We start from the raw sequence: 24,198 nt of genomic DNA, 5'->3' as shown, positions 1-24,198 counted from the left end.
TGGTTTGCAGCTTGTGCTGCGACTCTTACCAGCTGCATCGAACTTGCGGCTTTCTTTATCTGGGGGTGGTGCATCTCCAGATGTGTGGGAGTTGGCCCTTTTCCTAGCTGCTCTTACAACGACAGAGTCTGGTGGCAGCTGTGTAGTGATGAAAACCGGGTCTGTAGGAGGCGCCTTATACTTTTTTTCCACCCTTGGTGTGATTGCCCTACTTTTGACCGGCTCCTTAAAGATTTCTTTTGCGTGCCGGAGCATACCAGGGAGCATAGGCAGGCTTTGGTATGAGCTGTGGGCGGAGGAGAGTGTGTTGAATAAAAAATCATCCTCGACCTGTTCTGAGTGGAGGCTTACGTTGTGAAATTGTGCTGCTCTAGCCACCACTTGAGAATACGCGGTGCTGTCCTCTGGTGGAGATGGCTTCGTAGGGTATGCCTCCGGACTGTTATCCGACACTGGGGCGTCGTATAGGTCCCATGCGTCTTGATCTTGGTCACCCTGGCTTATGGTGGTGTGAGCTGGGGAGTGTGATGGAGTTTGTGCTGGTGAGACGTTAATCACGGGCGGAGGAGAGGGTGGTGGGGTAACTCTTTTCACCACTTTTGGTTGTGTGTCTGTTCAGTTTGGAACTCCAACCTTCTCTTTCTTCTAATGGGGGGGAAGGGTGCTTATTTTTCCTGTCCCCTGCTGTATGAAAATACGCTTTTGCGTATGGTCCACATCAGTTGATTGTAGCTCTTCCTCAAACCTATGCTTTTGCATTTGGGAGGTTAGCGAGTGCTCTTCTGTATAAGAGCCTGAAGCTGGGTCGCTTGCAGTTTGTTTCGGCACCGAAACCCTGTCTGCGTGTTTTTTCGGCTCCGAGGTGACTTTTTTCTTTTTCGGGGCCGAAACCTCTCGGCGTCGATCTTCTTCGGTGCCGCTGTCTCGGCGTCGAGCCGTGTCCACACCGGCATCTCGGTGTCGAGGCTTGTCTCCAGCACTTTCTCGGTCCCGAGACGGCTGCGTGCCGGTGTCTCGACCGGAGTCGGACGATCTCGGCACTGTTTGGGCCTTTTTCGGTGCCGACGGTCGGTCACCGAATTTATGGGTGGAGCCATGGCCTGATGGCAGTGGCGTCCCCTGGGCCTTGTAAATCTTCCTCTGTGTGGTTTTCGACGTCTTACTCACGGTTTGTGTATCGTCGAATCCTTCGGAATCTGAGTCTTGGATCGAGAAGGCACCTTCCTCTTCTTGTGCCTCGAACTCTCGGTGGGCTGTCGGCGCGGACGCCATCTGAAGTCTTCTGGCTCGACGGTCTCGGAGTGTTTTTCGGGACCGGAACGCACGACAGGCCTCACAGGTGTCTTCACTGTGCTCAGGTGACAGGCACAGGTTACAGACCAAGTGTTGGTCTGTATAGGGGTATTTATTGTGGCATTTGGGGCAGAAACTGAACGGGGTCCGTTCCATCGGCGTTCTTCAGCACGCGGTCGGGCCGACCAGGCCCCGACGGGGGATCGAAAAACTACCCCGAAGGGCACCGGAGCTCTTCGATCTTCGATGCGGTGTTGAATCTAACTACGCCGATCCCGAACGCAACAATACCGACGAAAACCTTCCGAAATTAGCTATCTTTCCGTTCCGAAACTCGGAGCGACAGGAACACGTCCGAACCCGATGGCGGAAAAAAAACAATCGAAGATGGAGTCGACGCCCATGCGCAATGGAGACAAAAGGAGGAGTCACTCGGTCCCGTGACTCGAAAGACTTCTTCGAAGAAAAACAACTTGTAACACTCCGGCCCAACACCAGATGGCGAGCTATTGCAAAACATGCGTATCTACAGCGACAGATGCCATCGAACTGAATGTTATTTACAACAGAAGTATTAAACCCTCACTCCATAAAGAAGACCCAGACGAAGGCAGGTTCCACAACTGCGTTACCAGTGGACTGAATAAACTAATAGCACTGAAGATATCCATTAGAAATAAACACAAGAAAAGGGCCACCGCGGACCAGTGAAAAGAGACACTGAGAACAGGATCTGGTGCTCTGCAAGGAAAGCGGAGACAGTAAACAAGAAGAACGGTTAGAAATCTTCTTCGCTTTACCTTGGCATGCACATCAGCACTGCTTGAAGGACAATCCATTGCACGACCGAGGCTGTGCAGGTTCTTGCAATGTTCACCAACACAAAATGAACCATCTCCGTGACACCACAATCACACACTTCTGAGATGAATGTCCAAGCTTAGCTACAAAATTAAGAAGCTAAAAGATTATCTCAGAAAATCAAATCAGAAAGCACTCATCATAATACGCAGTTCAAGGGGGGGGGGGGGGGTGCCTGGACCAGTCACACAGCTGATCAATACTGAATTTAATCACCTAATCAAAGGAAACAACCCCGAAAGATCTCCAGCAGATCCGGCCCTTGCAAGAATTTATTAAAGAATTCTCGTAACTATTTGTGCTGGATCTAGGGCAAGGAACATTCCCTAAGCTTTTCAGATACAGGATTTGTCCCGTCAAACTAAATACCTCACTTATCGTACCAGTCGTCAAGAAAAATAACGGACAGGCATCTAATCCAACCACTATAGATCAGTTCATACTGACCGAAAAAGCAGCACCCTCAAAGATTTCACACTTTGTTGACAAGAAAATCTGGGTTCTGCCGAAGCAGAGGCACAAAGTCCGCACCGACAGCTCTCTGACATTATGCTAAAGTAACAACGGACTCAATTAGCTTGGCAGCACTTGTATCTTTGGACCTTTCAGTGCCCACTGGCACTGCCTACCTTTCAACACTTCTACTAAGATGCAAATAGTTCAGAATATGAAGCAATATCCTAAAATTAATCTCCTTCTACATCCAGGATAGACAAGGCCTGGTAACAATACCTCTGCTCTGTGGCTTCCCATAAGTCTCTTTCACCACTCCAGTTCAACCTTTACCTCGCCCCACCGGACCTGATCAGATCTTTTCAACTTTTAACCTAACCTGATAGCCATGCAATGAGGTACAATTGCCCTAAAACTGGAAAACCCTCGAGGCACAGACACAGGAAGACTTGACGAGTGCCAGGGCTGCACCAAGAACAAGGTAATGAGCTGCTGACAATTTGACCCAAAGAAAGACTAGTTTTACCAGTGACATTAGTTTCAATAAGAAGCCACGAAGTGACCATGGTTTCTAAGGCATATGGGACACTACACTTTCTAGGGATCACTAGCAGGACACGTTCTCCCCCTTCTGACGTTTCATGAAGATCTACTGGCCATTGTCAAAACTAACATCAGAGCTAGACTACGCAGATCACTTGTACCTAGTAGCTTCTCGCTTCCTACTATAAACCACAAAGAATCCAAAGATTTCTACTACACCGCCACCCAAGGGAGCACAGCACCTGTACATCAAGCATCACACTGACTGCAGACAGATGCTCCACCTTAAAGGAACTGTGCACTGTCCACAGAACCATCTGAGAAACAGGTCGGTGGTACCCACAAGGAAAATTCAGACACTGGGCTCAAAACAGAACATTGTGTTCAACGATCAAACATTGGCTCATCATTCCTTCCCACAAGAAAACGGCCACTAGTGGAAAAGCATTCTTCGTTCAAAAACTGCTTTCTAGCGCAGATGAGACATATCAAAGACCATCAAAAGTTCAGGAAGGAAGTACTAACCTGGCTCTTCTCAAGAGAAGATGGAAACTAATTAAACCTCCCAACACCCAAAAGAACATTTAAGATCAAAGCAGAACACCCTGCCCAAGAGTCCAACACGTTAAGGGACGCCGCAGCTGGACTCACGCATGCATGGAAGTAATCAGCACAGGCTGGACGACCATGGCATTAGCAATCGTACATGGACACATGTAAAATTCTATGGCCGACTTGTGTAAAGGCTGGACGACAGTGGCATCCAAACCTCCGCTAATGGGCTCCACCAAGGCCGACTGGAAATCAGTTATTCCCTTTCACCTGTCCTGAGAAAACACATCAAGCGCAGCTTGCTGTTACTAGAATAGAAGGGAACATACCCTTAGGCCATGTTTATACCATCACAGACCAATGGATCCACCCATGCAGTGTACTCAACATCAAAGAGAGCACGCATCCATCTTATGGAGCAATCTGCCATATACTGATGGCATCCTGGGGGACTTCAGTATAGGCCATCCCTGCAGGTTCTAGCCTCAGCCTAGAACACACAACTGGACAACAAAGCGGTGAGACCCTCCTATGTATAGCAGGATTAAGGCAGACTATGCTGGCAGAGCTCTGTCCGGTCTCTTTTTTTCTCTGGTCAGTCCTCTCTCCGCTCCCCCACCCAACCCAGATGTTTGTACACAGTGTATGTCCCAATGGCTGTAACTGAGAGCTCGGCTGGTGGAAGGAAAGATTTCAGCGATCTCCACGAACTCGGCTTGGACCAGCGGGGAAGCTGCAGCCAGCGACTATAATCTGAGCGGTTTCCATCTCTCAAGATCCTCTGACTCCATCACACTTCTAAGCGTTGCAACCCACGACCTGACGAAAACACCTCTTTGGTCACTTCTGCGCCAATTTGCTCCCCAGATAGGCTCACATTAAGCATAGCCCTCTTGCAACAAAGCACTGCGCACAGTGACACGTACGGTAAGTTTTAAAGCAACACACAAATGAAAACAATACTACTTATATTCCACTACTACTGTGACTGAGCTGCTCCCCTGGACGGTCTCAATTGCACTTTTCATATTCTGCTGGTCTCCATCGGTGTGCATTCTGACAAACACGGGTGTCATGAAAGGTACAGCAAGCGCTACTGAAATTATGCAACAATATAGGGTCAAATTAAAGAGCAGGGTTGACCTATTTATGCTCCAAGAATAGGTAATCATGTGCCATAATGTGGCACATTCCATGGCACTTTTTCCCAATTTTGTAATTTTAACACAAATTCATACAATCTGGGCAAAGGCTGCAGCTTATTAGTATCAGTTTAGAATCTCAATACAACTATTAGCAACGCAAACTTTGTAAAGGGCCTGAAACTGCGCAGAGCTTGAAGGAGCCCTGCTCTGCCGGAGCTAGAAACATTCTTTTAGCTGGAATCAGTAGATTATACAGGAGAACGTGGCTTATGTGTCAAACACAGTAAACCCACAACGGTCCTTATTATAGCCAAGACATTTGGATGCCCGAAGGTGTAAACTGGAACATCCTTCACACTGGAACTTTCAGCCACAACTCTTGCTACCAAGATCTCAAGATCTGATATTGTCAGGGATGTGGAATTCCTATCGCCCGACGCCCGGGACATCTGGTTTGGGGTCAAGGGCAACAAGTTTTTATGTTTACTTTGTCCTTGGGGCAAGTAGGCCCAACCCTCTGCAGCACAAACCTTTTGGCTACCTGTTTACAGAGAGTGGAACTCTCTGCAGTTGAGGTAATGTGTTTCCAAAAGATAATGCTGTTGGAACTTGTATTTATGGTTCATTATTTGAAATCCTTCATTATTAGGGTGAGTGCTGTAAATAAATGTTTTAAGGTCACACTTCACTAATGATGTTGGTTCCAGTACAAAAAAGAAAAACGTGTATACACGTTTGAAAAGTTTAGGCTATGAGGCTAAGTATAATGCTCCCAGAATGCTCTCTGATTAGATGCAAATGAAGTGTCATTTAGTAAAATGTGTTGGTGCATGCTAGTATTTCCCAAAAATATTTCTAATGGAAAATCAGTGTAACCATTTTCAACACGATTATGGCAAGCATGAAAATAAACAAACACTGACAAAGCCAACTGATCTGACATATTTTTATAAGTCTTTTGGTTTCATCAATGCGTGTCTTGTTTTGACATGGCTTTTGTAACACTTTATTGTTGTGGGAGCTATCAGGCCCTCAACACTGTAACAAACACTGGCAAAAAAAAAAAAAAAAAACGTTTTTGAACTCTAAAAGCACACATTGCCACCAGTGGCATAACAAAGGCCTCGCAGCCGCCCTCCTGGGGGGCCCTTCAGCACAGCACCTGGCCTGAGTGAGTCTGGAGACGGGGCTCCTCCTCCATGTTCTTTGCAAAGGGGCACCCTCCAGTTTCGTTACGTCAATGATTGCCACTGTAGTTCCTGACACTGAACAAAACTACTTTGTGTGCCAATTTGCTCCTTGTGGAAGAGCAGAATACGATCGCTCACAGTAAAGCCAGCCGAAAGAGAGAGAAATAGAAGTTTAATAAAAACAAAATGTTTTGTTAACACCAGACCTAATTAGGGACCAAGACCCACATGTAGGTAGCTTTTTGCATGTCGCAAACAGCGACTTTCGCTGTTTGCGGCGTGCAAAAAGCACATTGCGATGCACAAACCCAGTTTTGCCATTCGGTAACCTGGTTACCGAATCGCAAAACGGGTTTGCGACTCGCAATTAGGAAGGGGTGTTCCCTTCCTAATTGCGACTCGCAGTGCAATGTAGGATTGTTTTGTGACCGCGAACACGGGCGCAAACCAATCGCAGTTTTCACCCATTTCAAATGGGTGCTAACACTTTCGCTAAAGGGAAGGGTTCCCCATGGGACCCCTTCCCCATTGTGAATGTCACTGTAAACATTTTTTCAGAGCAGGCAGTGGTCCTGCGGAACACTGCCTGCTCTGAAAAAATGAAACGAAAACGTTTCATTTTTCGTTTTTGTAATGCATCTCGTTTTCATTTAAGGAAAACGGACTGCATTACAAAAAAAACAGCTTTATTAAAAAGCAGTCACAGACATGGTGGTCTGCTGTCTCCAGCAGGCCACCATCCCTGTGAGGGCCGCCATTCGCAAGGGGGTCGCAAATTGCGACCCACCTCATGATTATTCATGAGGTGGGCATTTGCGAAGCCCTTGCGAATCACAGATGGTGCCATCCTACATTCGGATTTGCGACTCGCAAATTGCGAGTCTCTCTGACTCGTAATTTGCGGGTCGCAAATCTGAACCTACTGACATGTGGCCCCAAATTCTTAAAGAAAGTCACAAAAGTGCACCCATGGTATATGTCGTACCCCTATAAAATATTTGTGAACTGTATTTTAGCATGGGTAAATACGATGTGTAGATTTGCTTATGTGAAAATCTATTGAGCATTTGCAAGGTCATTTTCCCTCCAGCCATTTTCTTCCCAACCCTGGAAGAAGTTCTAATTCTGCCATTGTCAGGAGTAAATGTCCAACCTTTCTTATTATGGGAAAATATTAGAGAGAAGCTGGTGAAAATCTTTAAAACATGCAGGTTAGTAGGTTTGCAGACTCAAAGGCATTTCAGCCCTGGAACTATTGCTTACTGCTTCCTCCAGCCCCAGTATGCAGATCTGCAGAAAGGTGGAAAAATAAGGAAATTGCTACAGTAGGGATTGAAACTGCAAGTATTCAAGCCCTACTAAGGTAGTAGCCCTGGCATAATCAGAGAGGCTATTATCAGAGCTCTTACATAATGAGATTGCTGCCATAATTTGTCGCCACACTACATGGCACCAAAGGGACAAGTAGATCTTTTTACAGGACAAGTAGATTTGAGAAGCAACCTGTCCCCTGGACAAGTAGATATTTTAATAAATTCCACACCCCTGTATTGTATAAATAACCTTTGAAAGAACCAGCCGACCCTAAAGAGGCAAGAGCTCTAAAGATTAAAACAAAACATTAAACCGCGCCAGACACATCCGTACACCTTTGGAGGTCCTCAGCGCCAAGATAAGGTAGCAAATACTCAATTTACCAGGTGGTACATGCGTTCCTCTCACTGTGAGCAAAGGACTGTGCACCACTGAAGCTCAACGCGTCTATTTTTGGTTACTGCATGGTAAAGGCTCTTTGAGTAACAGTGGCCAGCAGGGGGGCTCGCGCTTCTCCCAGGCATTCAGTGACATGCCACACAAAGCTTCGTTGGTACAAGCACAGCTTTCAACAAACAGGTTTGTGAACAACAGTAAAGGCAACTATGTCTTCGATAGGAGCAGTTGCTAAAAAGGAAAATCTTACTTACACAGGAAACATCTGTTTGTGGCATGTAGAGCAGTAGATTCACATGCTCTGCATACCTCTGCCATCTAGTGCTGGGTCCGGAAGTTTGCAAGTTGTTTTTCTTAGAAAAGTCTTATGAGTCATGAGGTATAGTGACTCCTCCTCTTGCTGGTAATGAGAATGGGATGGAGAAAAGGCAATTAAAATGTGTTTTGTTTTCCTAAAGAATTTGGTCCTATCTATGTAGGACATATATGCTCTTATTAAATTAAATGCATGGAGGGCTCTTTCAGCAACAAAATCAGGTTGTGGAAAAAAGACTGGCAATTCAATCATTTGATTGAGATGAAATTGAGATACCACTTTTGGTAAATATTTTGCATTGGTACAAAGAATTACTTCATCCCTGTTTATTTGTAAAAAGTGTTCCAGTAAGGTTAATGCCTGGAGCTCACTGACACGTCTCAGGATAGGTACTGTAAATAAAAAAAGCCAATTTCCATGTCAGAAACTGCAAAGGACATGGGTGTAGTGGTTCAAAGGGTGGGCCTTTAAGTCTAGCGAGGACCACATTAAGGTTCCAAGAAGGCACTGTGGGTAGTCTTTGCAGTATTACTCTTTTGAACCCTTCCATAAAAGTTTTGATGACAGGAATTTGAAAAGAGTAGAATGTAGTCAGTTCTGAAGGTAAGCAGCAATGGCTGCCAAGTGTCATCTTATGGAAGTGTATGCTATGTTTGCCTTCTGTAAATGAAGACAGTAGAGAATGATATTTTGCACTGACACGCAGAGGGATCCTAATATTGAGCAATGCAATAGTGCACAAAAAGTTTCCATTTTGCTGCATAGCAGGCTCTAGTGGTTTGGTTTATGTGCTTCCTTAAAAATATCCATAGGTTCTTGAGGAAGATTTAGATAATCAAATTCTATGACTTCAGGATAAAATTGCAAGATTTAACTCCTTGGGATGTGTGTTTCTGATTTGACCTTGGTTCTGAGTGAGACATCTGGGATGAGAAGCGTCTTATGTGGCACTACTGATAGGTCTAACAGTGGTGAAACATGGTTGTCTGGCCCCTGTGGGTGCCATTAGAATCCGTGTGAGAGAAGTTTGCCCGAGTTCTCGAACCAGATACGAAATGAGAGGAAGAGGTGGAAAAGCATAGGCAAATATTCCTGACAAATTCATCCATAGAGCATTTCTTTTCATCTTATGAAGAGTAGGCTTGGGAGATGATCTCCACTACGAGGCTGTATGTATGCCCAGTTTTGTTGCTGCTGAGTCGCTCTTAACTCTCGGTGCTGAAGTTGTTGGATCACAGATAGGCACTTTTTTCAGTGCCGAAACAGTCAGTGCATAATGGGATGTGGAAGCTTTTGGTGCAGAGGCTGATGGCGTTCAGCTCGGTATCAAAGAGGAAGGCTTTTGTTTAGGTTTTGCTGCCGGGCTCGATGGCCGGGAGTCAGCATGAGTTTTGCGATACCTACAATTTCCTGAGGGCAGTGGTGGCTTGTTAGCCTTCGCTTCTAAGCTTGTGGACTTTTCAGTCGAAGCAAGGGGACTTTTACTGAAAGTTAGTTGACCTGGAGGAATTTCCTGCATCTCAAGAGTTATGACGGCTTCCGAGTCCAAATCTTGGATGGAAAAAGCCTCCTCTTAAGAAGCTGAAGCCTTGTGAAGTTCCTGTTCTTGATCAGTGTCTGACATGGTGTCTTGAAGTCCAAAAATGACTGGTGTTTATTCAACTTCTTGCCTCTGTATTTCTTGGTGGCAGGCACTCCGATCTCGTAGAGTATTTTTTGAACCAGAAAGACTGTCAGGCACTGTTGTAGTTTTCTTATGTTCCGGTGACAGGTACAGGTTGCAGACCTCATGCGGATCAGTCCGCAGAAACTTCGAGTGACACTTCGGACAGAAACAGAAAGAGGTCTGTTCCATTAGGATTTCATTCTCCCAGATATGGAATGGAGAAAATGGTAACCTGGAGGGCTCAGCCTTGAGGGCATCGATAGAAACGTGTTGACTCGATTTAAAGTTTCTTTGGTCCCGGAACACAAAGGAATAGAATACCACATTCGATGAACAATACTGATGAATTGGGAAAGGTTTCCCAAGCGGAAGAGGCCTAAGATGGTCTTGAACCTGAGCTCAGTGAAAGCACGAAAGGACCCAATGGCGCAAGAAAATCTGACAATCGAGTTGATGCCCATGCGCAGTGCCAGCAAGAGGAGTCACTATACCTCATGACTTGAAAGACTTTTTGAAGAAAAACTATTTGCAACCTTCCGGACCCAACACTAGATGGCCGAAGTACATAGAGCGGGTGTAAGGAAATGCCTCCTTGGCATGGTTGCCCCCTGACTTTTTGCCTTTGCTGATGCTATGTTTACAATTGAAAGTGTGCTGAGGCCTGCTAACCAGGCCCCAGCACCAGTGTTCTTTCCCTAACCTGTACTTTTGTATCCACAATTGGCAGACCCTGGCATCCAGATAAGTCCCTTGTAACTGGTACTTCTAGTACCAAGGGCCCTGATGCCAAGGAAGGTCTCTAAGGGCTGCAGCATGTCTTATGCCACCCTGGAGACCTCTCACTCAGCACAGACACACTGCTTGCCAGCTTGTGTGTGCTAGTGAGGACAAAACGAGTAAGTCGACATGGCACTCCCCTCAGGGTGCCATGCCAGCCTCTCACTGCCTATGCAGTATAGGTAAGACACCCCTCTAGCAGGCCTTACAGCCCTAAGGCAGGGTGCACTATACCATAGGTGAGGGTACCAGTGCATGAGCATGGTACCCCTACAGTGTCTAAACAAAACCTTAGACATTGTAAGTGCAGGGTAGCCATAAGAGTATATGGTCTGGGAGTCTGTCAAACACGAACTCCACAGCACCATAATGGCTACACTGAAAACTGGGAAGTTTGGTATCAAACTTCTCAGCACAATAAATGCACACTGATGCCAGTGTACATTTTATTGTAAAATACACCACAGAGGGCACCTTAGAGGTGCCCCCTGAAACTTAACCGACTATCTGTGTAGGCTGACTAGTTTTAGCAGCCTGCCACAAACCGAGACATGTTGCTGGCCCCATGGGGAGAGTGCCTTTGTCACTCTGAGGCCAGTAACAAAGCCTGCACTGGGTGGAGATGCTAACACCTCCCCCAGGCAGGAATTGTCACACCTGGCGGTGAGCCTCAAAGGCTCACCTCCTTTGTGCCAACCCAGCAGGACACTCCAGCTAGTGGAGTTGCCCGCCCCCTCCGGCCAGGCCCCACTTTTGGCGGCAATGCCGGAGAAAATAATGAGAAAAACAAGGAGGAGTCCCTGGCCAGTCAGGACAGCCCCTAAGGTGTCCTGAGCTGAAGTGACTCTAACTTTTAGAAATCCTCCATCTTGCAGATGGAGGATTCCCCCAATAGGGTTAGGATTGTGACCCCCTCCCCTTGGGAGGAGGCACAAAGAGGGTGTACCCACCCTCAGGGCTAGTAGCCATTGGCTACTAACCCCCCAGACCTAAACACGCCCTTAAATTTAGTATTTAAGGGCTACCCTGAACCCTAGAAAATTAGATTCCTGCAACTACAAGAAGAAGGACTGCCCAGCTGAAAACCCCTGCAGCGGAAGACCAGAAGACGACAACTGCCTTGGCTCCAGAAACTCACCGGCCTGTCTCCTGCCTTCCAAAGATCCTGCTCCAGCGACGCCTTCCAAAGGGACCAGCGACCTCGACATCCTCTGAGGACTGCCCCTGCTTCGAAAAGACAAGAAACTCCCGAGGACAGCGGACCTGCTCCAAGAAAAGCTGCAACTTTGTTTCCAGCAACTTTAAAGAACCCTGCAAGCTCCCCGCAAGAAGCGTGAGACTTGCAACACTGCACCCGGCGACCCCGACTCGGCTGGTGGCGACCCAACACCTCAGGAGGGACCCCAGGACTACTCTGATACTGTGAGTACCAAAACCTGTCCCCCCTGAGCCCCCACAGCGCCGCCTGCAGAGGGAATCCCGAGGCTTCCCCTGACCGCGACTCTTTGAACCTAAAGTCCCGACGCCTGGGAGAGACCCTGCACCCGCAGCCCCCAGGACCTGAAGGACCGGACTTTCACTGGAGAAGTGACCCCCAGGAGTCCCTCTCCCTTGCCCAAGTGGAGGTTTCCCCGAGGAACCCCCCCCTTGCCTGCCTGCAGCGCTGAAGAGATCCCGAGATCTCTCATAGACTAACATTGCGAACCCGACGCCTGTTTCTACACTGCACCCGGCCGCCCCCGCGCCGCTGAGGGTGAAATTTCTGTGTGGGCTTGTGTCCCCCCCGTGCCCTACAAAACCCCCTTGGTCTGCCCTCCGAAGACGCGGGTACTTACCTGCAAGCAGACCGGAACCGGGGCACCCCCTTCTCTCCATTCTAGCCTATGTGTTTTGGGCACCACTTTGAACTCTGCACCTGACCGGCCCTGAGCTGCTGGTGTGGTAACTTTGGGGTTGCTCTGAACCCCCAACGGTGGGCTACCTTGGACCAAGAACTAAGCCCTGTAAGTGTCTTACTTACCTGGTTAACCTAACAAATACTTACCTCCCCTAGGAACTGTGAAAATTGCACTAAGTGTCCACTTTTAAAACAGCTATTTGTGAATAACTTGAAAAGTATACATGCCATTTTGATGATTTGAAGTTCCTAAAGTACTTACCTGCAATACCTTTCGAATGAGATATTACATGTAGAATTTGAACCTGTGGTTCTTAAAATAAACTAAGAAAAGATATTTTTCTATACAAAAACCTATTGGCTGGATTTGTCTCTGAGTGTGTGTACCTCATTTATTGTCTATGTGTATGTACAACAAATGCTTAACACTACTCCTTGGATAAGCCTACTGCTCGACCACACTACCACAAAATAGAGCATTAGTATTATCTATTTTTACCACTATTTTACCTCTAAGGGGAACCCTTGGACTCTGTGCATGCTATTCCTTACTTTGAAATAGCACATACAGAGCCAACTTCCTACAGCGGGTGTATCTACAGCCACACACGCCATCAAACATAACATTACAGGCAAAAGTTGTTGATTAAATGTTAGAATCCGATTGTGCTAATGAGAAGCAGAAGGTTTTGTAGTAAGCATTTCTTGCTATCAGTTGATCCCAACAGCTGCCTGAGGATGTACAGAAAACATTACCCAACAGAAGGACGTTCACGCGTGCAGACATCTACACAGACTCCGTGCTTACCAAAGGGGGGCTTTTCCAGACCTAGGCAAGAGAGGTGGTATGCCTTGGTGCACAGTTTGCGATCACAAATCACCAGTTTGCCACCATCATTGCACCGGAAGCAGTAATCTTCCGAGACTTTTCTTCCATCACCTCCTGCTTTTCTTTTCCGTTTCTTGTGCTTCTTGCTCTTTTCTGAGGAGTTTGTTGTGCTCTGGAAAAACAACCACAAGCAGGTTGGAAAAGCAGTAGCCTTCAGCCCCACAGCAATAACATGCTATGAACCTAAAATTATTAAAACTACTTGTGGCTATTTAGGAAGGTGGCTGCAACAAAAACAGCCCCACATAAAAAGGGTGGAGCAGAAACAAAGCAAGGCAGCGAAAAAAGGAGACCCCCCCGCACGGAAGACAGTTTGATGCAGTCATGCAAAGGGTTGTGCGCTGAGAAAAAGAAACAATGGACGCAATTTTAACGTAGATCTCTGTGCCTCAAGTCAATCAAGAATGAGAGAGGGCCCCACGCACCAAGGTCTGACAACCATTGTAGGACGTTGGCTCTGTATGCACTATTTCAAAGTAAGGAATAGTATGCACAGAGTTCAAGGGTTCCCCTTAGAGGTGAGATAGTGGCAAAAAGAGATAATTCCAATGCTCTATTTTGTGGTAGTGTGGTCGAGCAGTAGGCTTATCAAAGGAGTAGTGTTAAGCATTTGTTGTACACACACAGGCAATAAATGAGGAACACACACTCAGAGACAATTTGTAAGGAAATGCCTCCTTGGCATGGTTGCCCCCTGACTTTTTGCCTTTGCTGATGCTATGTTTACAATTGAAAGTGTGCTGAGGCCTGCTAACCAGGCCCCAGCACCAGTGTTCTTTCCCTAACCTGTACTTTTGGATCCACAATTGGCAGACCCTGGCATCCAGATAAGTCCCTTGTAACTGGTACTTCTAGTACCAAGGGCCCTGATGCCAAGGAAGGTCTCTAAGGGCTGCAGCATGTCTTATGCCACCCTGGAGACCTCTCACTCAGCACAGACACACTGCTTGCCAGCTTGTGTGTGCTAGTGAGAACAAAACGAGTAAGTCGACATGGCACTCCCCTCAGGGTGCCATGCCAGCCTCTCACTGCCTATGCAAGTATAGGTCAGTCACCCCTCTAGCAGGCCTTACAGCCCTAAGGCAGGGTGCACTATACCATAGGTGAGGGTACCAGTGCATGAGCATGGTACCCCTACAGTGTCTAAACAAAACCTTAGACATTGTAAGTGCAGGGTAGCCATAAGAGTATATGGTCTGGGAGTTTGTCAAACACGAACTCCACAGCACCATAATGGCTACACTGAAAACTGGGAAGTTTGGTATCAAACTTCTCAGCACAATAAATGCACACTGATGCCAGTGTACATTTTATTGCAAAATACACCCCAGAGGGCACCTTAGAGGTGCCCCCTGAAACTTAACCGACTGTCTGTGTAGGCTGACTAGTTCCAGCAGCCTGCCACACTAGAGACATGTTGCTGGCCCCATGGGGAGAGTGCCTTTGTCACTCTGAGGCCAGTAACAAAGCCTGCACTGGGTGGAGATGCTAACACCTCCCCCAGGCAGGAGCTGTAACACCTGGCGGTGAGCCTCAAAGGCTCACCCCTTTGTCACAGCCCAGCAGGGCACTCCAGCTTAGTGGAGTTGCCTGCCCCCTCCGGCCACGGCCCCCACTTTTGGCGGCAAGGCTGGAGGGAACAAAGAAAGCAACAAGGAGGAGTCACTGGCCAGTCAGGACAGCCCCTAAGGTGTCCTGAGCTGAGGTGACTCTGACTTTTAGAAATCCTCCATCTTGTAGAAGGAGGATTCCCCCAATAGGGATAGGAATGTGACCCCCTCCCCTTGGGAGGAGGCACAAAGAGGGTGTACCCACCTTCAAGGCTAGTAGCCATTGGCTACTAACCCCCCAGACCTAAACACGCCCTTAAATTTAGTATTTAAGGGCTCTCCCTGAACCTAGAAATTAGATTCCTGCAACTACAAGAAGGACTGCCTAGCTGAAAACCCCTGCAGAGGAAGACCAGAAGACAACTGCCTTGGCTCCAGAAACTCACCGGCCTGTCTCCTGCCTTCCAAAGAACTCTGCTCCAGCGACGCTGTAGGATGTTGGCTCTGTATGTGCTATTTCAAAGTAAGGAATAGCATGCACAGAGTCCAAGGGTTCCCCTTAGAGGTAAGATAGTGGCAAAAAGAGATAATACTAATGCTCTATTTTGTGGTAGTGTGGTCGAGCAGTAGGCTTATCCAAGGAGTAGTGTTAAGCATTTGTTGTACATACACATAGACAATAAATGAGGTACACACACTCAGAGACAAATCCAGCCAATAGGTTTTTGTATAGAAAAATATCTTTTCTTAGTTTATTTTAAGAACCACAGGTTCAAATTCTACATGTAATATCTCATTCGAAAGGTATTGCAGGTAAGTACTTTAGGAACTTCAAATCATCAAAATTGCATGTATACTTTTCAAGTTATTCACAAATAGCTGTTTTAAAAGTGGACACTTAGTGCAATTTTCACAGTTCCTAGGGGAGGTAAGTTTTGGTTAGTTTTACCAGGTAAGTACGACACTTACAGGGTTCAGTTCTTGGTCCAAGGTAGCCCACCGTTGGGGGTTCAGAGCAACCCCAAAGTCACCACACCAGCAGCTCAGGGCCGGTCAGGTGCAGAGTTCAAAGTGGTGCCCAAAACACATAGGCTAGAATGGAGAGAAGGGGGTGCCCCGGTTCCGGTCTGCTTGCAGGTAAGTACCCGCGTCTTCGGAGGGCAGACCAGGGGGGTTTTGTAGGGCACCGGGGGGGACACAAGCCCACACAGAAATTTCACCCTCAGCGGCGCGGGGGCGGCCGGGTGCAGTGTAGAAACAAGCGTCGGGTTTGCAATGTTAGTCTATGAGAGATCTCGGGATCTCTTCAGCGCTGCAGGCAGGCAAGGGGGGGGTTCCTCGGGGAAACCTCCACTTGATCAAGGGAGAGGGACTCCTGGGGGTCACTCCTCCAGTGAAAGTCCGGTCCTTCAGGTCCTGGGGGCTGCGGGTGCAGGGTCTCTCCCAGGTGTCGGGACTTAGGATTCAAAGAGTCGCGGTCAGGGGAAGCCTCGGGATTCCCTCTGCAGGCGGCGCTGTGGGGGCTCAGGGGGGACAGGTTTTTGTACTCACAGTCTTAGAGTAGTCCTGGGGTCCCTCCTGAGGTGTTGGATCGCCACCAGCCGAGTCGGGGTCGCCGGGTGCAGTGTTGCAAGTCTCACGCTTCTTGCGGGGAGCTTGCAGGGTTCTTTAAAGCTGCTGGAAACAAAGTTGCAGCCTTTCTTGGAGCAGGTCCGCTGTCCTCGGGAGTTTCTTGTCTTTTCGAAGCAGGGGCAGTCCTCAGAGGATGTCGAGGTCGCTGGTCCCTTTGGAAGGCGTCGCTGGAGCAGGATCTTTGGAAGGCAGGAGACAGGCCGGTGAGTTTCTGGAGCCAAGGCAGTTGTCGTCTTCTGGTCTTCCGCTGCAGGGGTTTTCAGCTGGGCAGTCCTTCTTCTTGTAGTTGCAGGAATCTAATTTTCTAGGGTTCAGGGTAGCCCTTAAATACTAAATTTAAGGGCGTGTTTAGGTCTGGGGGGTTAGTAGCCAATGGCTACTAGCCCTGAGGGTGGGTACACCCTCTTTGTGCCTCCTCCCAAGGGGAGGGGGTCACAATCCTAACCCTATTGGGGGAATCCTCCATCTGCAAGATGGAGGATTTCTAAAAGTTAGAGTCACTTCAGCTCAGGACACCTTAGGGGCTGTCCTGACTGGCCAGTGACTCCTCCTTGTTTTTCTCATTATTTTCTCCGGCCTTGCCGCCAAAAGTGGGGCCTGGCCGGAGGGGGCGGGCAACTCCACTAGCTGGAGTGTCCTGCTGGGTTGGCACAAAGGAGGTGAGCCTTTGAGGCTCACCGCCAGGTGTGACAATTCCTGCCTGGGGGAGGTGTTAGCATCTCCACCCAGTGCAGGCTTTGTTACTGGCCTCAGAGTGACAAAGGCACTCTCCCCATGGGGCCAGCAACATGTCTCGGTTTGTGGCAGGCTGCTAAAACTAGTCAGCCTACACAGATAGTCGGTTAAGTTTCAGGGGGCACCTCTAAGGTGCCCTCTGGGGTGTATTTTACAATAAAATGTCCACTGGCATCAGTGTGCATTTATTGTGCTGAGAAGTTTGATACCAAACTTCCCAGTTTTCAGTGTAGCCATTATGGTGCTGTGGAGTTCGTGTTTGACAAACTCCCAGACCATATACTCTTATGGCTACCCTGCACTTACAATGTCTAAGGTTTTGTTTAGACACTGTAGGGGTACCATGCTCATGCACTGGTACCCTCACCTATGGTATAGTGCACCCTGCCTTAGGGCTGTAAGGCCTGCTAGAGGGGTGTCTTACCTATACTGCATAGGCAGTGAGAGGCTGGCATGGCACCCTGAGGGGAGTGCCATGTCGACTTACTCGTTTTGTCCTCACTAGCACACACAAGCTGGCAAGCAGGGTGTCTGTGCTGAGTGAGAGGTCTCCAGGGTGGCATAAGACATGCTGCAGCCCTTAGAGACCTTCCTTGGCATCAGGGCCCTTGGTACTAGAAGTACCAGTTACAAGGGACTTATCTGGATGCCAGGGTCTGCCAATTGTGGATACAAAAGTACAGGTTAGGGAAAGAACACTGGTGCTGGGGCCTGGTTAGCAGGCCTCAGCACACTTTCAATTGTAAACATAGCATCAGCAAAGGCAAAAAGTCAGGGGGCAACCATGCCAAGGAGGCATTTCCTTACAGACGCCTTCCAAAGGGACCAGCGACCTCTGAATCCTCTGAGGACTGCCCTGCTTCGACGACGACAAGAAACTCCAGAGGACAGCGGACCTGCTCCAAAAAGACTGCAACTTTATCCAAAGGAGCAGCTTTAAAGACCCTGCAATCTCCTCGCAAGAAGCGTGAGACTTGCAACACTGCACCCGGCGACCCCGACTCGGCTGGTGGAGAACCAACACCTCAGGGAGGACCCCCGGACTACTCTACGACTGTGAGTACCAAAACCTGTCCCCCCTGAGCCCCCACAGCGCCGCCTGCAGAGGGAATCCCGAGGCTTCCCCTGACCGCGACTCTCTGAAACCTAAGTCCCAACGCCTGGAAAAGACCCTGCACCCGCAGCCCCCAGGACCTGAAGGACCGGACTTTCACTGCAGAAGTGACCCACAGGAGTCCCTCTCCCTTGCCCAAGTGGAGGTTTCCCCGAGGAAGCCCCCCCTTGCCTGCCTGCAGTGCTGAAGAGATCCCTTGATCTCTCATTGACTTCCATTGCGAACCCGACGCTTGTTCTAACACTGCACCCGGCCGCCCCCGCGCCGCTGAGGGTGAAATTTCTGTGTGGGCTTGTGTCCCCCCCGGTGCCCTACAAAACCCCCCTGGTCTGCCCTCCGAAGACGCGGGTACTTACCTGCAAGCAGACCGGAACCGGGGCACCCCCTTCTCTCCATTAAAGCCTATGCGTTTTGGGCACCACTTTGAACTCTGCACCTGACCGGCCCTGAGCTGCTGGTGTGGTAACTTTGGGGTTGCTCTGAACCCCCAACGGTGGGCTACCTTGGACCAAGAACTGAACCCTGTAAGTGTCTTACTTACCTGGTAAAACTAACAAAAACTTACCTCCCCCAGGAACTGTGAAAATTGCACTAAGTGTCCACTTTTGAAATAGCTATTTGTGAATAACTTGAAAAGTATACATGTAATTGAAATGGTTCAAAGTTCCTAATGTACTTACCTGCAATACCTTTCAAACAAGATATTACATGTTAAATTTGAACCTGTGGTTCTTAAAATAAACTAAGAAAAGATATTTTTCTATAACAAAACCTATTGGCTGGATTTGTTTCTGAGTGTGTGTACCTCATTTATTGTCTATGTGTATGTACAACAAATGCTTAACACTACTCCTTGGATAAGCCTACTGCTCGACCACACTACCACAAAATAGAGCATTAGTATTATCTCTTTTTACCACTATTTTACCTCTAAGGGGAACCCTTGGACTCTGTGCATGCTATTCCTTACTTTGAAATAGCACATACAGAGCCAACTTCCTACATTGGTGGATCAGCGGTGGGGTACAAGACTTTGCATTTGCTGGATGTAGGAAGTTGGCTCTGTATGTGCTATTTCAAAGTAAGGAATAGCATGCACAGAGTCCAAGGGTTCCCCTTAGAGGTAAAATAGTGGTAAAAATAGATAATACTAATGCTCTATTTTGTGGTAGTGTGGTCGAGCAGTAGGCTTATCCAAGGAGTAGTGTTAAGCATTTGTTGTACATACACATAGACAATAAATGAGGTACACACACTCAGAGACAAATCCAGCCAATAGGTTTTTGTATAGAAAAATATCTTTTCTTAGTTTATTTTAAGAACCACAGGTTCAAATTCTACATGTAATAGCTCATTCGAAAGGTATTGCAGGTAAGTACTTTAGGAACTTCAAATCATCAAAATTGCATGTATACTTTTCGAGTTATTCACAAATAGCTGTTTTAAAAGTGGACACTTAGTGCAATTTTCACAGTTCCTAGGGGAGGTAAGTATTTGTTAGTTTAACCAGGTAAGTAAGACACTTACAGGGTTCAGTTCTTGGTCCAAGGTAGCCCACCGTTGGGGGTTCAGATCAACCCCAAAGTCACCACACCAGCAGCTCAGGGCCGGTCAGGTGCAGAGTTCAAAGTGGTGCCCAAAACACATAGGCTAGAATGGAGAGAAGGGGGTGCCCCGGTTCCGGTCTGCTTGCAGGTAAGTACCCGCGTCTTCGGAGGGTAGACCAGGGGGGTTTTGTAGGGCACCGGGGGGGACACAAGTCCACACAGAAATTTCACCCTCAGCAGCGCGGGGGCGGCCGGGTGCAGTGTAGAAACAAGCGTCGGGTTTGTAATGGAAGTCAATGGGAGATCTAGGGATCTCTTCAGCGCTGCAGGCAGGCAAGGGGGGGGTTCCTCGGGGAAACCTCCACTTGGGCAAGGGAGAGGGACTCCTGGGGGTCACTCCTCCAGTGAAAGTCCGGTCCTTCAGGTCCTGGGGGCTGCGGGTGCAGGGTCTCTCCCAGGTGTCGGGACTTTGGTTTCAAAGAGTCGCGGTCAGGGGAAGCCTCGGGATTCCCTCTGCAGGCGGCGCTGTGGGGACTCAGGGGGGACAGGTTTTTGTACTCACAGTCTTAGAGTAGTCCTGGGGTCCCTCCTGAGGTGTTGGATCGCCACCAGCCGAGTCGGGGTCGCCGGGTGCAGTGTTGCAAGTCTCACGCCTTTTGCGGGGAGCTTGCAGGGTTCTTTAAAGCTGCTGGAAACAAAGTTGCAGCCTTTCTTGGAGCAGGTCCGCTGTCCTCGGGAGTTTCTTGTCTTTTCGAAGCAGGGGCAGTCCTCAGAGGATGTCGAGGTCGCTGGTCCCTTTGGAAGGCGTCACTGGAGCAGGATCTTTGGAAGACAGGAGACAGGCCGGTGAGTTTCTGGAGCCAAGGCAGTTGTCGTCTTCTGGTCTTCCTCTGCAGGGGTTTTTCAGCTAGGCAGTCCTTCTTCTTGTAGTTGCAGGAATCTAATCTTCTAGGGTTCAGGGTAGCCCTTAAATACTAAATTTAAGGGCGTGTTTAGGTCTGGGGGGTTAGTAGCCAATGGCTACTAGCCCTGAGGGTGGGTACACCCTCTTTGTGCCTCCTCCCAAGGGGAGGGGGTCACAATCCTAACCCTATTGGGGGAATCCTCCATCTGCAAGATGGAGGATTTCTAAAAGTCAGAGTCACCTCAGCTCAGGACACCTTAGGGGCTGTCCTGACTGGCCAGTGACTCCTCCTTGTGGCTTTCTTTGTTCCCTCCAGCCTTGCCGCCAAAAGTGGGGGCCGTGGCCGGAGGGGGCGGGCAACTCCACTAAGCTGGAGTGCCCTGCTGGGCTGTGACAAAGGGGTGAGCCTTTGAGGCTCACCGCCAGGTGTCACAGCTCCTGCCTGGGGGAGGTGTTAGCATCTCCACCCAGTGCAGGCTTTGTTACTGGCCTCAGAGTGACAAAGGCACTCTCCCCATGGGGCCAGCAACATGTCTCTGGTGTGGCAGGCTGCTGGAACTAGTCAGCCTACACAGACAGTCGGTTAAGTTTCAGGGGGCACCTCTAAGGTGCCCTCTGTGGTGTATTTTACAATAAAATGTACACTGGCATCAGTGTGCATTTATTGTGCTGAGAAGTTTGATACCAAACTTCCCAGTTTTCAGTGTAGCCATTATGGTGTTGTGGAGTTCGTGTTTGACAGACTCCCAGACCATATACTCTTATGGCTACCCTGCACTTACAATGTCTAAGGTTTTGTTTAGACACTGTAGGGGTACCATGCTCATGCACTGGTACCCTCACCTATGGTATAGTGCACCCTGCCTTAGGGCTGTAAGGCCTGCTAGAGGGGTGTCTTACCTATACTGCATAGGCAGTGAGAGGCTGGCATGGCACCCTGAGGGGAGTGCCATGTCGACTTACTCGTTTGGTCCTCACTAGCACACACAAGCTGGCAAGCAGTGTGTCTGTGCTGAGTGAGAGGTCTCCAGGGTGGCATAAGACATGCTGCAGCCCTTAGAGATCTTCCTTGGCATCAGGGCCCTTGGTACTAGAAGTACCAGTTACAAGGGACTTATCTGGATGCCAGGGTCTGCCAATTGTGGATACAAAAGTACAGGTTAGGGAAAGAACACTGGTGCTGGGGCCTGGTTAGCAGGCCTCAGCACACTTTCAATTGTAAACATAGCATCAGCAAAGGCAAAAAGTCAGGGGGCAACCATGCCAAGGAGGCATTTCCTTACACAACCCCCCCCCAAACGAAAGAGGATGAGACTAACCTTTCCCAAGAGAGTCTTCATTTTCTAAGTGGAAGAACCTGGAAAGGCCATCTGCATTGGCATGGGCAGTCCCAGGTCTGTGTTCCACTATAAAGTCCATTCCCTGTAGGGAGATGGACCACCTCAACAGTTTAGGATTTTCACCTTTCATTTGCATCAGCCATTTGAGAGGTCTGTGGTCAGTTTGAACTAGGAAGTGAGTCCCAAAGAGGTATGGTCTCAGCTTCTTCAGGGACCAAACCACAGCAAAGGCCTCCCTCTCAATGGCACTCCAACGCTGCTCCCTGGGGAGTAACCTCCTGCTAATGAAAGCAACAGGCTGGTCAAGGCCATCATCATTTGTTTGGGACAAAACTGCCCCTATCCCATGTTCAGAGGCATCAGTCTGCACAATGAACTGCTTAGAATAATCTGGAGCTTTGAGAACTGGTGCTGAGCACATTGCTTGTTTCAGGGTGTCAAAGGCCTGTTGGCAGTCCACAGTCCAGTTCACTTTCTTGGGCATTTTCTTGGAGGTGAGCTCAGTGAGGGCTGTCACAATGGATCCATATCCCTTCACAAACCTCCTGTAGTACCCAGTCAAGCCAAGGAATGCCCTGACTTGAGTCTGGGTTTTTGGAGCTACCCAGTCCAGAATGGTCTGGATCTTGGGTTGGAGTGGCTGAACTTGGCCTCCACCTACAAGGTGTCCCAAGTAAACCACAGTTCCCTGCCCTATCTGGCATTTGGATGCCTTGATAGAGAGGCCTGCAGATTGCAGAGCCTTCAAAACCTTCCTCAGGTGGACCAGGTGATCCTGCCAGGTGGAGCTAAAGACAGCAATATCATCAAGATAAGCTGTGCTAAAGGACTCCAAGCCAGCAAGGACTTGATTCACCAACCTTTGGAAGGTGGCAGGGGCATTCTTTAAACCAAAGGGCATAACAGTAAACTGATAATGCCCATCAGGTGTGGAGAATGCTGTCTTTTCTTTTGCTCCAGGTGCCATTTTTATTTGCCAGTACCCTGCTGTTAAGTCAAAGGTACTTAGAAATTTGGCAGCACCTAATTTATCAATGAGCTCATCAGCTCTTGGAATTGGATGGGCATCTGTCTTGGTGACAGAGTTGAGCCCTCTGTAGTCCACACAAAACCTCATCTCTTTCTTTCCATCTTTGGTGTGAGGTTTGGGGACTAAGACCACTGGGCTAGCCCAGGGGCTGTCAGAGCGCTCAATCACTCCCAATTCCAGCATCTTGTGGACTTCCATCTTGATGCTTTCCTTAACATGGTCAGACTGTCTGAAGATTTTGTTCTTGACAGGCATGCTGTCTCCTGTGTCCACATCATGGGTACACAGGTGTGTCTGACCAGGGGTTAGGGAGAAAAGCTCAGGAAACTGTTGTAGGACTCTCCTACAATCAGCCTGCTGTTGGCCAGAGAGGGTGTCTGAGTAGATCACTCCATCTACTGTGCCATCTTTTGGGTCTGATGACAGAAGATCAGGGAGAGGTTCACTCTCTGCCTCCTGATCCTCATCTGTTACCATTAACAGATTCACATCAGCCCTGTCATGGAAGAGCTTAAGGCGGTTCACATGGATCACCCTCTTGGGGCTCCTGCTTGTGCCCAGGTCCACCAGGTAGGTGACCTGACTCTTCCTCTCTAGCACTGGGTAAGGGCCACTCCATTTGTCCTGGAGTGCCCTGGGAGCCACAGGCTCCAGAACCCAGACTTTCTGCCCTGGTTGGAACTCAACCAGTGCAGCCTTTTGGTCATACCAAAACTTCTGGAGTTGTTGGCTGGCCTCAAGGTTTTTGGTTGCCTTTTCCATGTACTCTGCCATTCTAGAGCGAAGGCCAAGTACATAGTCCACTATGTCCTGTTTAGGCTCATGGAGAGGTCTCTCCCAGCCTTCTTTAACAAGGGCAAGTGGTCCCCTTACAGGATGACCAAACAGAAGTTCAAAGGGTGAGAACCCTACTCCCTTCTGTGGTACCTCCCTGTAAGCGAAAAGCAGACATGGCAGGAGGACATCCCATCTCCTTTTGAGTTTTTCTGGGAGCCCCATGATCATGCCCTTTAATGTCTTGTTGAATCTCTCAACTAAGCCATTAGTTTGTGGA

At 48.6% G+C, this 24,198-nt stretch overlaps 1 protein-coding gene across 6 annotated transcripts in view; it reads right to left on the bottom strand.

The window, feature by feature from the left end:
- Positions 1–24,198, bottom strand: part of LOC138252618 (histone-lysine N-methyltransferase NSD2-like) — a 388,560-nt gene that overhangs the window by 18,168 nt on the left and 346,194 nt on the right. For 5 of the 6 annotated variants that reach the window (XM_069205757.1, XM_069205755.1, XM_069205753.1 and 2 more), the window contains exon 10: positions 13,212–13,404. The exons of the other annotated variant lie outside the window; for it this stretch is intronic. In XM_069205757.1, coding sequence (XP_069061858.1) covers positions 13,212–13,404 — 193 coding nt within the window. The remainder of the gene's footprint in view (positions 1–13,211; positions 13,405–24,198) is intronic. 6 annotated transcript variants of the gene reach the window in all.

This window comes from Pleurodeles waltl, chromosome 1_2 (genome assembly GCF_031143425.1).
Source record: "Pleurodeles waltl isolate 20211129_DDA chromosome 1_2, aPleWal1.hap1.20221129, whole genome shotgun sequence".
In the NCBI taxonomy this organism is placed as follows: domain Eukaryota; kingdom Metazoa; phylum Chordata; class Amphibia; order Caudata; family Salamandridae; genus Pleurodeles; species Pleurodeles waltl.
Note: the sequence above shows the minus strand (reverse complement) of the source record. Positions and strands in the feature narration are given on the sequence as shown.